This window comes from Cygnus olor, chromosome 20 (assembly GCF_009769625.2).
Source record: "Cygnus olor isolate bCygOlo1 chromosome 20, bCygOlo1.pri.v2, whole genome shotgun sequence".
NCBI lineage: Eukaryota > Metazoa > Chordata > Aves > Anseriformes > Anatidae > Cygnus > Cygnus olor.
In genome coordinates this window covers 10,438,514-10,452,983 of record NC_049188.1, presented here as the reverse complement: position 1 = coordinate 10,452,983, position 14,470 = coordinate 10,438,514, and the positions used below count along the sequence as shown (strand labels likewise).

Here is a 14,470-nt window from a genome sequence, read left to right as displayed (position 1 = left end):
GTGCTTCGGTGCCTTTCTGTCCTGTCACCAGAGAGACACCTGTGTCTTTTCTGGGGCCAAAAGACCCGGGGAGCCTCGGGCGAGCACCTCTCTCTGCCAGGCCACCGGCATTGCCAAAAGGCTCTCCCGTCCCCTTTCTGTCCCTGTCCTTTAGCTCCAAAACGCCACAGCTTTCTCACACTTGCCAGCACTGCAGCCAAACGGAGGCTCTGCAAGCTGCAGGCGAGCTCTTGCGGTGACCGTGATGGCCACGGGTCACCCCAGGAGCTGGTGTGGGGACACTTTTTGGCCAGCTCAGCACCAGGGCTGGGGTTTTATGGGCATGTGAAGGAGGGCTGGGAATTTATGGGCACGTGAAGCAGGGCTGGGGCTGGCAGGGCTCGGTTGGGAACCCCAGGGACAGGCAGAGACTCCCACAGGACGCGGCGCTGGTGGCCGCGGTGGGTCCCCAAGCCTCGCTGCCGGTATAAAATCAGGAAAAACCCGAGAAACGAGAGGGGAAGGGAAATCTGCGTGGTGCCGCAGGGCCAGGAGCGAGGCCGAGCCCTGCGGGGGAGCAGAGCGGCGCCCCCAGCACCCTGCAAACGCGGGCACCCGGGGCCCGGGGGTGTTCGTGGAGAGGTTGGAGCTGGTGCTTGGGGACACGGTTCAGTGGTGATGTCGGTGGGGGGGGCACCGCCGAGGTTTCCACACCGGCCCCGGGCTGGGCCGGGCCCCTCAGCACCACCCCGGGACCGGGCTCAGCACCCCCCCGGATCGGGCCCGCCGGGCCCCGCCCCCGCGTAGCAACGCCCCGCCCCGTCCCGCCCCGCCCCGCCCCGCCCCGCGCCGGCCCCGCGGCATTGTGGGATGAAACAGGATGTAGGCAGAGCAGCGCGGGCGGACGGGCCGGGGCGGCGGGCAGCGCGGCGGCGCAGCCAATCGGGGCGCGGCGTGCGGCGCGGCGCAGCCAATGGGAGGGCGGCGGGCCGCGCGCCGCAGCGGGCGGGGCGGTATTTGAGCGCGGCGCGGCGGCGCGGCGCAGAGCGCTCGGCGCGGCGCAGGGAGCGGAGCGGAGCGGGCGGAGCCGCGCGGGTCCGGGCATCTCCCACCTCCTCCTCCTCGGCGCCGTGCCGTGCCGTGCCGTGCCGTGCCGCGCTGCGCTCTCCCGGCTTGGCCCCGTCACTGTGAAGGTGAGCGGCGCCGGGGCTGCGGGGCTCCGTGTGCGGGGTCCGCCCGCGGGAGGGGAGAGAAGGGGAGGGGAGGGGAGAGGGGTGGCGGCGGTTCCCCGTGGGGGGGGGTCCCACAGCCTGCCCCGCACCCCCGGCCCCGCCGCCGGCCTCGCTCCGGGCAAGGTCACCGCCGCCCCGGGGCTCCCCCCGGTGAAGGTCACGCAGCGCCCGGCCTGCGCTCGCCGCCGCCTCCCGGAGAGCCTCGGCCCGGGCCCGCCGGGGAAGGGCCGTGCCGGGCTGCGCCGAGCCCTGCTGGGCCGGGCCGCGCCCCCTTCCCCAGCCGCCTCCCGCCGCGGCGGAGCTGGGCCGGGGCCTCCTCCCGCAGCCCGGGAGGCGAGGTCTGGGCGCTGCCCGGGGCCCCATCCTGCCCCGCTGCGGGAGGGTGCTGGGCTGGGGCCTCGTCCTGCCCCGGGCTGCTGGGGCTGGGCTGTTAGCGCTGCCCCGGGGCTTTGTGCCCACCCCCTCCCGGTGCGGGTGGCAGGGCCCCGAGGGCTGGCAACGCTCCGTGCTGCAGGGATGGGGCGTGTGCGTGGGGCTGGGCTGGTGGGCACAGGGCCTGTGTGACCCGCGGTGGAGCCAGGGCCCTGCAGTGGGGTGGTGGGAGCTGCCCCTGCCATGTGCCAGGGGTCCTCCTGCCCGCCCCTGGAGGTTGCTGTGCCCTGGAGCAGTGGTGCTGGGAGGGCAGACAGGCAGGCAGCTGCAGCCCTGCTGAAGGATAATGGCTTGTTCCTCTGGTGCTGCTGGCCCTTGACGGCTTGGGCCTGCACTGAAATGCTCCTTGCCTGAACAATGAGGAGGGAAGGAAGAGGCTTGCTGCGGGTCACTCGGTGTCTGCTTATGTAATGGCAAATGCCCTCTGAACTGTGTGCGCTGGGGGCATGGGGAGGCCTGGAATCCGTGAGAACTTGTTCGCCTTCTTTCCCTAAAGAGGCTTTCCTCGAAGAATGACCCACAAGTGAATTTCTGCTGCTTCCCTTTTCCTGTGTTTTCCTGTGGGGTGGACCCCCTGAAGACTCTTTAGGATCTGCCAGCCCCCTGGATAGTGGATGGAAATCTGTAGGCAGGCATTTTGGTTCTCTTGAGTGATGTCTTCATGGCCAGGGTTTCTAGGCCCCAGGCTGAAACCTGCTGGCTTAAACCACAGCAGAGAGGGGAACAAAGTGACTGGAAGCGGCTTTTCCAGAGCAGGGGTAGAGGCGTGTGCTCTCTGCTGTGTGAGCTCAGTTCCTGCCATTCCTCCTGATGCTATTAGCGTGTGTTAATAGCAGTGCTGTATTAAACACTGCATCTAAACAGCATAAATTAAGGTTGCAGTAGAAATCCTCAAGTGCAGAGTAAAGAATTGAAGTATTGTAATTGTAGGGTTGCAATTATGTAACTGGATTCTCTTTCTCTCTGGGTAGCAGGCTCCTTTAATTGCTGTAACAAAGCTACTCCTTCAGTTTTCTGGGACTGTTCCAGGAAGCGATCATTGCAGCAGATTTTCTTCACTCCCTGGTAAAGCTAAGAATGTGTAGTTTCACTATTTCAAAGCGTTCGTGGTAGTAGTGCTCAGACTTGCAGTGCTGTAGAAGTATTAGCAAACCTGATGGTGCTCTGCAGGCTTAATTGGAGGCACTTGTTGCCACCAAAGGCTTAATTTCGCAAAGTTTAAATCCTCTCTGGTAGGAGCTGTTGCCAAGGAGCCAGCACAGGCCTTCACTTGACCAGTCCCCAGACAAGGCGTGCACCCTGCTTGGGCCTGCCCGGCGGTGGTGGAGCGGGGCAGCTCGTAGCAGGGCTGCCCGGGAGCCTTTCCTGGTGCATGGGTCAGCCTCTGCTTGCAGGGCTGGGATTGCCAAATCCCTGCTTTCTAGGATGACATGATCTGCACACGGGCCGTGTCCCAGTGCTGAATGCTGCCCTAGAAGGGCTGTGGTAAGTCTGCGTGTGAATGGCTTCGGTGCCTGGTACAAAACACCGTAAGTGGGTGATAGTCAAGGGGTTAAATGCTCCGCTCAAGTTACCTCTCCCTGGCTTCCTAGAGATGAGGGCAGCACTAGCATGCTGGTCTCTAGCTCCTGGGCTCTGGCTCACGGGTGGGGGGAGGAAAATGGGAGGCTGTTTTCCCTGGCCCTGGCTGTGCGTCCCCGTGTGTTTCAAGGCTGCAGCGTGGCGTTTCTGTTTTGTCAGACCGGCTTTGTCCCGTGAGAACTGCTGAAGTCTGGGTTTCAGTGGCAAAGCAGTGGTGAGGTGAGGGAATGAGTGCTGTTCCCCATTCCGCCTGTCATTCCAGGCTCAACTAGCAACAGCAGCTCCGGTCGAGGTGAGGTGAAAGCAGTGCTCGCGCTGACATGCTTCCCACGCCTCCGCTGGGCACAGACTGCCTGGGGTCTGCTCGCGAGGCTCTGAGCAGATGAAGTTCAAACCGCTGGTGCAGCTGGAAGGCAAGCTTGGCTGTAGCCCCTCGATGTCTAGGAGGGCTGTGTCTCCACGCATCTCATCTCCTCCCACGCAGCTTTCTCTGCCTGTTCGATGCAGGTGGTGATGTTGGACTACCTCTGATCTAACCTCCGGGACAGTGCCAGTGCTCCAGCCGGAAGGGAGATCTTGGCCTGGGGCTGCTGTGGGCTACCCCGATAAACTCTCGCTGGTTGTGGCAGGGAGTTGGTAGTCTCGGCTTGTGACGCAGCCTGCCGTAGAGAGGAAAACCTCCGCACAGGCAGCTTCTCCTTTCTGGGGAAGGGATTAACAGAATCTTATGTTCTGCCTTAGGTTCACCATGTCTGACAGAAAGGCTGTCATCAAGAATGCGGACATGTCCGAGGACATGCAGCAGGATGCTGTTGACTGTGCCACACAGGCAATGGAGAAGTACAACATCGAAAAGGACATTGCAGCATATATAAAGAAGGTAACGGGGGGTGAGGGGGCTGCTCTGCCTGAGACTTACGGCTGAAGCTCTTACGTGTGTGTGTCTCGGGCCTGAGTGTTTTGAGACTTCATACTTGACTGTTTGGAAGGAGGAGATGCTTTTTCTGCTTCTTGCCACTATTCCCGAGAGAAAGGAGTGACTTCTCCAAGGTCAGAGGAAGGCTGTGGCAGAGCAGGGCCTGCTCCGCTGCTCTGGCAAGCTCTGAGCAAGCTGAGTGCGTGCTCTCCCTCTGGATCTCTCAGCTTAGAGCTGGCTGCAGCCTCTCCTCAGGACTTGCTCCGCAGCTGCTGCTGGGCTGGCAGTGCTGCTGCGGGGTGGGATTACTCCGAAGTTTCCCTCGGAAGTGGGCAGCCCTGCGTGAGCAGTTCTGCCTGCGTGTTCTGGCTCTGAGGCAGCGGGTGTGGAGGAGGACGCAGCCTTGTGCTGCCTGCCAGGGATGCACAGAGATGCTGCTGTAAAAGCAGTGCAGGCAGTTGCCCCCTCTTGTGAAGAGGCGCCTCCCTGTTCTCAGGAACCCGTTAACTTCAGTCTCATGCTTGTCAGCATCTGGGAGCTGTTGGTTTCCCCTGTAGCCACTTCTCTGAATGGTCAGGCAAAGTGCTTTTCGGGGAGGAAGATGATTACAGCCCTAGCACCAGGATTAGCTCCTGGGCCTTGCTTGTAACCTAACCCTGAATGTGAAGGATTCAAAGGTGTCTCCTAACTTCTCAGGTCGCTTTGATCTGATGAGGCGAGACCTATCTGAAAGTGCTTGGGGCAATGCAGTCTGTAAAGTGAGTGAATGCAGCAGAAGGAATCCAAAAAGTTGCCCTTTATTTCCAACGTGTTGGGAGGAGGGAAGTGATTTGATGCACCTTCAAGCCCTGGCACAAAAGCTTTTCCTTACTTCAAAGGTTACCTGCAAAGAGCTGAAACTGTCTTGCTGCTGTCTGAGGACTAAGTCTTGCTTTAATCTTGAACATTGAGTCTGTTCTGGCTCTGAGGGGGAGGGAAGGGTGTTCCTGGGAGTTGTGTAGTAGAGGGAGGAAAATTCTTTAACCCTCCCTTACCTGCTAAGTAGAAGACTAAGTAGAATTCTTGAGGGTCCGGTGTTCACCTTGCTCACCTCTGACCTCAGGGTTTTGTTTTGTGAATTTGCCGGCTTATTTTCACTGCAAATTTTTTCCCCTCCGTGAAGTATCCCACACAGCATAAGGCAGGCTTCTCCTTCCTTTTTTTAGGTGACCTTTAAGCTCAAATGCCTTGCTGGAGCAGACATGCCAAAGTCTTTTTTTATTTTTTTGTGAGTGGGCTTGGAATGGGAGAGGAGAAATATTCCCCTGGGCTAGCCTACACGTGGGGCTTGAATAGGTCTGTACCAGGGAGAGCGCTTAGGTCTGCTCGTTCTGCCCAGGGCGGATGTGTGCTCCACATCTCGGGAGATAACTTGCTTGTGTTGGATCCTTCAGACAAGCCAGCGCAGAGGCCTGGCTCATGTCAGTTGCTACCTCACTCAACACAATGGTGTCTTGTGGCAGGGAATGTAAAGATGCTGCAGGTGGGAGGAGGGGCGTTAGCGTGTGAACAGAACCAGCAAAGAATTTGTGCTTAGAACTATTTTCATGTGGGCTTTCTTGGCCTTAACGCCTCTCTTCTGTTTCTTCAGGAATTTGACAAGAAATACAACCCAACTTGGCACTGCATTGTTGGCAGAAACTTTGGCAGCTATGTAACACACGAGACAAAGCACTTCATCTATTTTTACTTGGGTCAGGTTGCAATTCTTCTCTTCAAGTCTGGATAGGAAGTAGGAGCAAGCGAAATTCGGACTGTAATGCACTGATGGCTGAAGCCACGACTCCCTTTAACATGGCTATGCCGCTGCATGGACTGTATACTATATTTAATGTGTATATGTTGCAGTAAAATTCTACTTCTGTTTAGTTGCCTGGGAAGAAGGCGGCATTTTTTTGTTACTGCTTTTTTTGGTTGTATTGCACTAGGAAACCTGTAAATGCTTAAACAATGGCCTTTACGTGGGAAGAAATAAAACTATTCCACAACAGCTCCCTCAGTGGTAACTCCTTCTTTGAGGCTGGGAAAACTTTGGGCAGGCCAAAAAGCCCCTGACTTCCTTACTGAGTTTTACTAGACTGTTAATCTTGTAATGAGGAGCAAAGCCAGCGTGAGCCTCCGATCCCACCCTGCAGACTGTAGAGAGCTGGCTCTCCCAGTAACCTCAGCGCAGGTACTTAAACCACCTGGAAGCTGGTGGGGTGGCTCTTATTTACGTGGCTTTCACATGAGTTGAACTCCACCTTGGACTGTGATTACCAGACTTGCAGCTGGCACCCTCGGTGTTCTTTCAGTACCCATCACTGTATTTTTGGCTCTGCTGAAGCATTGACCTAGACTTGTAAGCACCTCAGCCTGGTCTAGAAGGCTTCAACAAGCGCCCCCTTGAGCTGCTGCTCGCTGCGGGAAGCAGCGTGCTGTGGCTGAGGTCTTTAGACCTTGGTACTGAGACCTAAAGTTGGCCACACGGCCTGTCCCTGAAACGGAGTAGGATATCAAATTGGTGACTGCTGACAACAGCTATTTGGCATGTTCTTAGCCAGTTGTCTCAACACTGCCTTAACTTGATGCTCTCCTTTAAAACAAGCTAGTCATGTGGAAGACTTGTAAGTGGCCACTGTCTCCTTTTTTATTTCTGTAGCTGATAAGCTATTTCTGGAGGCCTGTCCTCCATGTTCTGATATCTGCTTTTGTTCTTAAAGCACAGTACCAAGAAGTTAAATTTACATGTGATGTTTGTGTGAAGGAAACTCATGTGACATCTGCTTCAATGGCAGAAAAATGTCTTGGTCTCCAATAGGTTCAGCAGTGATGTTGTCTTAGTATGTACTGACTCTTGGATTAAACTGCAGGAAGTGTTTTGTATCTGGGTGGGAGAAATCCTTCTGAAGGACAAACGCCGTGTGATGGCACGTGACTACTTGGTGCTTGTCGTAGTCTATCTGTTGGTTCGTTAACTGATTCGTAGACAAATACCACTGGGCTTGTGAGCCTAACTCGTGTCTCTAGGACAAATTTGGTGTTGGTAACAAGTCACTGCTCGGGTGGGGAAAGGCAGAGTGAAGGGAGCTCTTCATTGTGAAATGACTTAGGTGACCCAGGTTGACTACTTCCTGAAGTAAAAGTCCTTGTCTCTGTGCAAAATCCAAAGTATGCCTAATTTTGTAATATTGATAGAACAATGTTGTAACTAGAAAGAATGTAGCTGTCATTACTTCATGTTGATGGAAATGTCTGCACTGGGGTAATGTGCCTTGGGCTGTCTGGGGCACTCTTGGGGTCTTGTCTGTTCGGAACTCCACTCTTGATCTGAAAGAAGAATGTTTTGGATTTGTTTTTTCCAAGCATGAGTCTAATGTGAACCTGTTCACGGTCTCTTGTGGAGCAAGATATGTTCCCTTCATAACTGCAATGGCTCAAATACCATTTATTTTTTTCAAACATTAAAGGTGAATTGACACATTTAAACAGCCTCCGGTTTCTTCATTGCCTACTGTCCGAAGCACAAACCGCTCTTGTCTGGAGAAGGTGAGCGGCCAGCTCTCTGCCCTGGAAGATGCTCATGATGCAAAGGAGGTAGCTCTGCAGAAGGGGGGGAGAGACTCAATTCGAGGAGCATATGTGGCCCATCTGTGTGGGCACCGACCTCAGGCCTGGCTCAAACACGGAGCCAGAAGGAGGGAGTGAGGGGAGTGCATCCTCCCGCAGCCCTGCTGGGTGCTGCTGTGCCAAGTAACCCAGATCCGAAGGTGTTGGGGCTGACCTCTTAATGGCTTCAGGCAGACGGGGGGTAGCAGAGCAGCTGGGGTCCTGGCTCCTGTGCATGCTCGGGTGTCTTCCCTACTTTGCAGGGAAGTCTGTTACCCCTTCAGGCTTCCTCTGTGTGCTTTGCAGCTGCTTCGCATCTCGCCTTTTTGCAGTTGCCTTTTTGCAGTTGCCTGGAGCTGGTGTTTCGTACCCTGCATGTTGCAGGGGCTGTGGGCTTGCTCTTAGCTCCCCTCCCCGCCTTGCTCCTGACGACTGAGGTTTTAGTTCGTAGCCTCCCCGATATTTTGGCAGAGCCGCTTACCAACTGGAGCAGCGTGACAGCTATGCTGCGGGACAGCACCCCTGGCATGCCAAACAAGGGGAAGCTGAGCCGTAGACGAGCACGAGGCTCGTGTTAAGCGGCTATAAAATGAGCTGAAAGCAAAAAACTCCCAAATAAGCAGCAGTGTGTTTGCTACACACAGGCAGTCTGTCTAACCTGCACCTGACAGTGCTGGAAAGCAGAGGCGGTTCCTAAGTTTGGGAGGAGCTGGGAGCGCTGCTGCTCCTCCCTCTGTGCTCCCAGGGAGCCTTTTAGCTGGAAGCGTGGTTCTGTAGCTTAACCTAAACTGTGCTGAGGCTCTGCGCTCCCGGCGTGGCTGCGGGTGAGTTGGTGCTGCAGCTCCAAGAAAGCATCCGCAGCCTTGTAGGGCTGGGGGAGTCAAGCCCTCTGGGTGCGTGGGGGGCTCACCCGGTACAAAGTGGCTGAGGAACGCTGGGAAGCTGCTCATCTGAACACAGGGTGAAAAGCAGGGCCCTGCTGGCAGCAGGGAAGCACTCGTTGCGGTGGCGTTTGGGTGTATCGGTGGTTGGGTGCTGGTGTAATCGATCCCTGGTGGGAAGCGGAGGTCCTGCCAGGGCTGGTGGGGTGCTGTTCCTTGAACTGACGCACACGGAGTAGGAAACGGGTTTGTTGCTTCCCTGAACGTCTCTTTGCAGCGGAAGTCCTGCTCCAGGCTGAGGAGCAGAAGCTCTAGCTCGCACCTTCAGCGTTAGGCTAGGCGGTGAAACCAAGCCCTGCTCACCTGCCCGTAACCCCTGCAGCAGATCCCGGCGCTGCACGTCCTCGGCTTTCCCTCTGAATGATCCTTTGTGTAGCGCCGGGGCTCTGGAAGGCACGAGCTGCCCGAAGTCAAGCGGCACTTCCCTCTACGCAGCTGAGAGCAGGCTGAGGTTTTAACACAGAGCTTTGTGTCCCCGCTGCCTTCCCCCCGGGCTCCCCAGCAGCTGTCTGACGCAGCTTTTGGCTTTGACTTTTTCCATTGCTGGGCTCCGCATTTGTCTCCAGTTTCCACCACGTGCAGGTGTCCTGCATTATGCCTCGGAGCGTTAACTGTGGCTGCGCTGGGGAGGCTGGCAGCGTCCCCAGGACGCCTGCTCAGTTTCAGCAAGAGCGTGGAGCTGTTTGGAAACATCTGGATCCGGGGCACCGAGTGGAAGGTATGTATCTGCGGGGGAAACATCTGGAGAACGAAACTGCTTCCAGATGTTTGGGCAAACTGCTATTTCAGTGTAAGCTCGGTGAATGTTACCGTGCTGCTTTACAGGCATTCAGAAAACGTCTGAGGGCAGCGGTCTGAGCTGCTGGCTGCTGCCTGTGGGCTCGGGACGGTGCCTGCAGACGTGTGCGTGCGTTCGCTGCGGGTTCGTGGCTGGGGAGAGTGTCACGTTATTTCCTTGCGGACCGAGTTTTTCAATTCCTTATATTTCTTCTAGGTGTGGCCTTGCGAAAGCAGAGGTTTGTGACACTGAAGGGGCTCCTCTTTGGTAGCTGTGCTCCGTGTGTGTAGCTGTGAGTCATTAGCTGGGATTCACTTCTCTTCGCGGAGTAAAGCAGCTGGAGGAGGTGCGTTACTCCTGTAGCAGGGAGGAGCCAGCCTTGCTCCCTGCCTTGCTGGCACAATATTCATCTTCCCCGCCCCGGGCTGTGACCACCTGTAACTCTGGGAAGGGACAGAGTGACGGCGAGGTCCTCCCAGCCCTGGCACCCTGAGCAGGCGCCGGGCTCCACAGCCTGCTCCTGTGGGAACAGCGGGGCCGCGTGCCCGCGCTCTCCTCTCCTCCCGTCCTGCAAAGTCACCCTGCAGCACCGGCACTGCAGCCTTAATCCTCCCAGGCGCGCGGAGGCAGAGCCTGTTGCCGGTAAACCTGGCACCCAAAGGACATGTTCCTCTTCGCAGCGTTTTCGTGGGAGATTTGTGCTGAAACGTGGAAGTCTCCTTGATCTCGCGCTCGGTCCCTGCCTGGTAAACCCTGAGGAGACGGCTGGCACTCGCTGAAGGAAGCGGGGCTGTGCCGTCCCTGCCCACCCGGGGGTTCCCGGCTTTGTTCTATTTATTGAGCAGCGACTCCGACACCCTTTGCCAGGCTGTGACTCACGGCAGCAACGCCTGTGCATGAGGCGTGCCTCTCAGAGCCCCCTACGGATACGGAGCTGCAGGATCCTCGCAGGAGCCGGCCGTGGTTGTGTTTCCTCCCTCGAGGCAGCAGCTAGCTGAGGCTGAGCAGTGACTCAGTACCGGTGAGATAAATAACGGCCCACCCCCGGTCAGCGGCTCCAACAGCCCTTCTGCGAGCGACCCCAGGCACTGCGCTTACCCGAGGTGTTGGTGCCGAGCAGGGGCAGCGAGGGAAGGGCCGCGGGCAGGGCAGGGCAGGGCAGGGCAGGCGGTGGCATCACCCAGCGCCGTGCTGGGCCGGGTTTCCCCTGCACAGCTAAATCCCGCTGCAGGGAGGGGAGCAGAGGACGGGGATGGCCGTAAAGCAGAAGGCCCCGTCCGGACCGTCTCAAACACGGCAGGTCCACGTCGACCCGTACGGATTGCCCTGGGCGGCATCCAGATGTATCTTTTGGCTTTTGAGCCTCTGGCCTCCTTCTTTCCGGCCTCTCCTCTGAGACCTGCTCTGTGCTTCGGGCACGGCCCTGCTGGGCCTGATGCCGTCCTGTCCCTTCCCCTGCCTGCAGCCCGAGCAGGGACAGGCCCAGGCTTCGATGCTGAGCAGGATTTGGCCCTGGGTTAAGCCCGAGGGACAGTTTCATCTGGCCCTCGCGTGGCTCCTTTTCCCTTGCCTCTGGAAGCGGGCTGTTTTAGTGGCCTCAGGGGAACGGCCTGGCCCTGCTGGGCGGGCAGAGGGGTTTATAGGAGAGGTGCAAGCACCCCGTGCAACACCCCCCTGCATTTCAACATGTGCGCGGCCTTTCCTTTCGCCTCCTTCCAGCCCGGCTGTGAATGGAGCGCTTTCAGTGGGAGGAGATTGCTGGGAGCGCTTCTGCCCCCTTGCATTGGTTACAGCCCATAAAAACATGCCAGGAATTTGCCACGGCAGTCCCTCGCACTCCTGCAGAACCTGTGAAAGCAGCCTTTGTTCCCCGAGCTGCTCGGGCACCTCCGACCTGCACGTGTGGGACGGGGCGGGGGTCTGCGGAGCTGCTCGGGTGCTGCCGTGAGGATGGAGGCACCGAGCCAGGCCCTGGGCAAAGCGTTCCCCGTTGTCCTACCCCAGCGTGGGGCAAGCGGTGCTGAGCGCTGCCAGGACGCAGCAGAAGGACGGGCAGAGTTTAATGCCTCACAGCACGCCCCGCGCGAGCAGAGCTTTAGCCCTGTGCTGCTTAAGCTGAGTCAGAGGAACGGAAATCCCGTCTTACACAGGCGTTTTTTCCATGAGCAAGAGGTTAAGCGTTCCGTTCCAGGCTTGGGGCTGGATCTCGTGCCCACCTCGCAGAGCTCCCAAGGGGCTGTGTCAAGCATCACGGCCTACTGGGGGCCGACAAGGGGCTGGGAGCAGGAGGGATGCGGGGTGGGATGCACAGGTGGGGTGCGTGGGCAGGATGCGCAGGTGGGACGTGCAGGTGGGACGCACGGGTGGGATGCGTGGGCAGGATGTGCCCCCGCCGCAGCCTGCACACAGTGGCTGGCACCCAGCCCAGAGCGCAGCTCTGGGAATATATAAGTGCCTGTTTTGTTTTTGAGGGAAGCCCAAAATGCTTCGGTGAGGACAAAACCTCTTCCTCGATCCGCTTTCAAAGGTCTCGTTTTCTCTAAGGGACCAAACTGACCTGGCAGGGAGCGACTGACCGGGTCCATCAGCCAGCTTGGAGGGGGCAAATCTGGAGCTGCAGAGGCTCCCCCTGAAACGGCGGCTGGCCGGGCTGAGATCTGGCACCCACCCGGCCCCCTCCAGCAGTGTCCCCAGGTGCTGGTGGCCCCGGTGACTTGCACGGCACAGAAGAGCCCGGCGTGACTCAGCAAGCGCCGGGTGCCAGGCCAGGGCTTTGGCGCTGTGACCGTCCCCCAGCAACGCCGACACCTGCAATTCCGGCAGAGCCTGGGCTCGCTTAAGGCACCGTGTTACTTAAATATTTTATAGAAAATCATTAAGCAATTAAATCTGGCAGTTCTCTCATCGTATGAAAAGCAGCTTGTAGTCTGTGCAGTAAACAGGGCAACGCTTTCCGTTCTTTCTGGATGTCTTCTTGGAGTCTAACTCCAATCCTTGCTTCAGAATAACTATAATTATCTCTAATTGCCATTATTGTTTAACATTTTTAGCATTTGCAAGTGCAAACTGTTAGTTTTCCATGCAGATACAATCAGCAGCCAGGGTTCACAATGAAAGCAATTAAAATCCTGTGATTATTACAAGCCTGCTTGTCTATACAACAGCTTCAATCTGCATAACTTGCCAAGACGTAGGCTAGAAACTCAGACAAATCTAGCATTTATTTAGTAACCCAGCAAAGCTACTACCCCTTGCTGTCTCCAATGATTTGCATCTACGGCACTTTTTGGAAGGACAAGAGTGTTGAGGGGAGGGGAAAGAAAGCATTTTCTAGAATACGTCCCTGGAGAATACACAGCGGAGATAAAATTATGCACATGAATTATGCATATGAATTATGATTTCACTCCTATTTTTGTTGGGATTAGCTCATGTTTGGTGTGCATCCCTGGCAGGCGGCTGCGGCTGGGCAGCCAGCAGAGCGCTCTCCAAGTCCCAGCAGGTCGCTGCGCTCTCGGCCCCGCGTTCCCCTCCCGGCGGCTGAGCACCGGCGGCAGCCGGGGCTGTTACTCAGCGCTCCTTTATGGGTTTATGGCACCTCTCCTGAAAACGTGCAAAGGATGAAAACAGATTTAGATGTACAAGTGGAAAACAAGCCTGCGCTATTTTGTGCAGAGGGGGAGGTGTCGCAGGCTCGCTGCCACCAGCCAGGCTCCACCGGTGTCCCCGGGGTCCCCGTCACCTCCTGCGGAGCTGGCACGGGAATGTCCCAGCCTCTGCATGGGAAGACAAAACCCAGGGCGAGGAGCACGAGCGGGATGCAGGGGCCAAATGGTACCAGCTGTGCTTCCAAATCACTACACCAGCCTCAGCTGCAGTTCCCAGCCCAGCCTGTTTAAGCCACTAAATAAGCCCGGTAGTCCTTCACCCAGAAATAGCTTTGGAAACCTGAGCCCTGGTTCTCAGGAGGGCTGGGTGACCTCAGACCGCTGCGTTCCCGTTTGGAAGGAGGTTTAATGCCCCTCGCTGGAGAGGAGAAATTAGCCAAATTAGCCAGGTCACCAGGGCAGGTTGAGGGCTCAGGCAACCAGGTGGGGGACCCAGCCTGGGCTGGATGCAGGCAGCAGGGTGCCAGCAGTGGGGGTGGGCACCCTTCCTGCTGCTCGTGGGTGCTCTGCGTGCCGCGTCCCATCCCCACATCCCACTTCTGATCCTGCTGTGCAGCAACAACCCTGACTTCGCCAGCAGTCGCTTGCATGAGAAAACGAGATTAGGAAAATATTCCAAGTATCCGTGTCTGTCCTTCAGGGGCAAACAAACCCGGAGCCAGCGCTGTTTGTCCGTCAGCTGGCCCGCAGCTTGGGAAAACAGCTGGGGAGCGCAGTGGGAGACACCTTTGGCACCAGCGGAGATAATGCTGAGTACCGTGCTGAATCTGCACGTGCCTTTGGAGAACTGTAAACGTGTAGCATCTCGCAGGCAGGGGCACTCACTAAATCTCCATTCCTGAACGTCCCAGGGATGGAGAATCTGCATGTGCATGTTTGCTTCCCTGGGCATGTGGATTTTTCTAGATTCCGGTGCTCCAGCTGGTTCAAAATTATGCTTATAAGAGGTGAAAAGTTGGGAAATTTGGAGGACTGATGGCAACAGCGGTATCCTGGAGACCCTGGCAAAGAAACCCCCTGAAATTCTGATCTGAGTTTTGGGGCAATAAGATCAAGATGAACTCTCTCCGTTCTGCCTTTTCCAGGAACTTACACAGCTGACAGATCCGAAATGCAAGGAGGCAGGGAGGAATGATAGCAGTTCCCAGGTCATCGTTTTGTCAAAATCAGCAGGTATCTGCCATGCCCTTGAGCTCTCTGCCATGGCCCCTGTTCCGTGTGGCTTCCCCGTGGCAGCTGTCACCGGCCCTGCATTATCAAACCACCTGCTTGAATTTCAAGGAACTCATCCATATATTCAACAGGAATAGCAATTT

The 14,470-nt window shown here is 56.9% G+C and overlaps 1 protein-coding gene and 2 long non-coding RNA genes across 3 annotated transcripts; 2 read left to right on the top strand and 1 right to left on the bottom strand.

The window, feature by feature from the left end:
- Positions 1-1,001: 1,001 nt before the first annotated feature.
- Positions 1,002-6,169, top strand: DYNLL2 (dynein light chain LC8-type 2). Its single transcript, XM_040532276.1, has 3 exons — positions 1,002-1,172; positions 3,966-4,104; positions 5,771-6,169. The coding sequence occupies exons 2-3, from the start codon at positions 3,973-3,975 to the stop codon at positions 5,906-5,908; spliced, it is 270 nt and encodes an 89-aa protein (XP_040388210.1). The 5' UTR covers positions 1,002-1,172; positions 3,966-3,972; the 3' UTR covers positions 5,909-6,169.
- Positions 6,170-7,586: 1,417 nt separating this feature from the next.
- LOC121057722 lies at positions 7,587-8,799 on the bottom strand. Its single transcript, XR_005813901.1, has 2 exons — positions 8,678-8,799; positions 7,587-7,761 (listed from the first exon to the last, which is right to left on the bottom strand). It is a non-coding gene; the product is annotated as an uncharacterized LOC121057722 (long non-coding RNA).
- On the top strand, positions 7,662-12,623 carry LOC121057721. Its single transcript, XR_005813900.1, has 2 exons — positions 7,662-9,426; positions 9,703-12,623. It is a non-coding gene; the product is annotated as an uncharacterized LOC121057721 (long non-coding RNA).
- The last annotated feature ends 1,847 nt before the right edge of the window (positions 12,624-14,470 follow it).

Bases quoted from the DNA above. Each gene is read 5' to 3' on its own strand.
- DYNLL2 (XM_040532276.1), top strand. From the start codon at position 3,973: ATGTCTGACAGAAAGGCTGTCATCAAGAATGCGGACATGTCCGAGGAC. The intron at 4,105-5,770 runs GTAACGGGGGGT...CTGTTTCTTCAG, and splicing joins TTGCAGCATATATAAAGAAG to GAATTTGACAAGAAATACAA.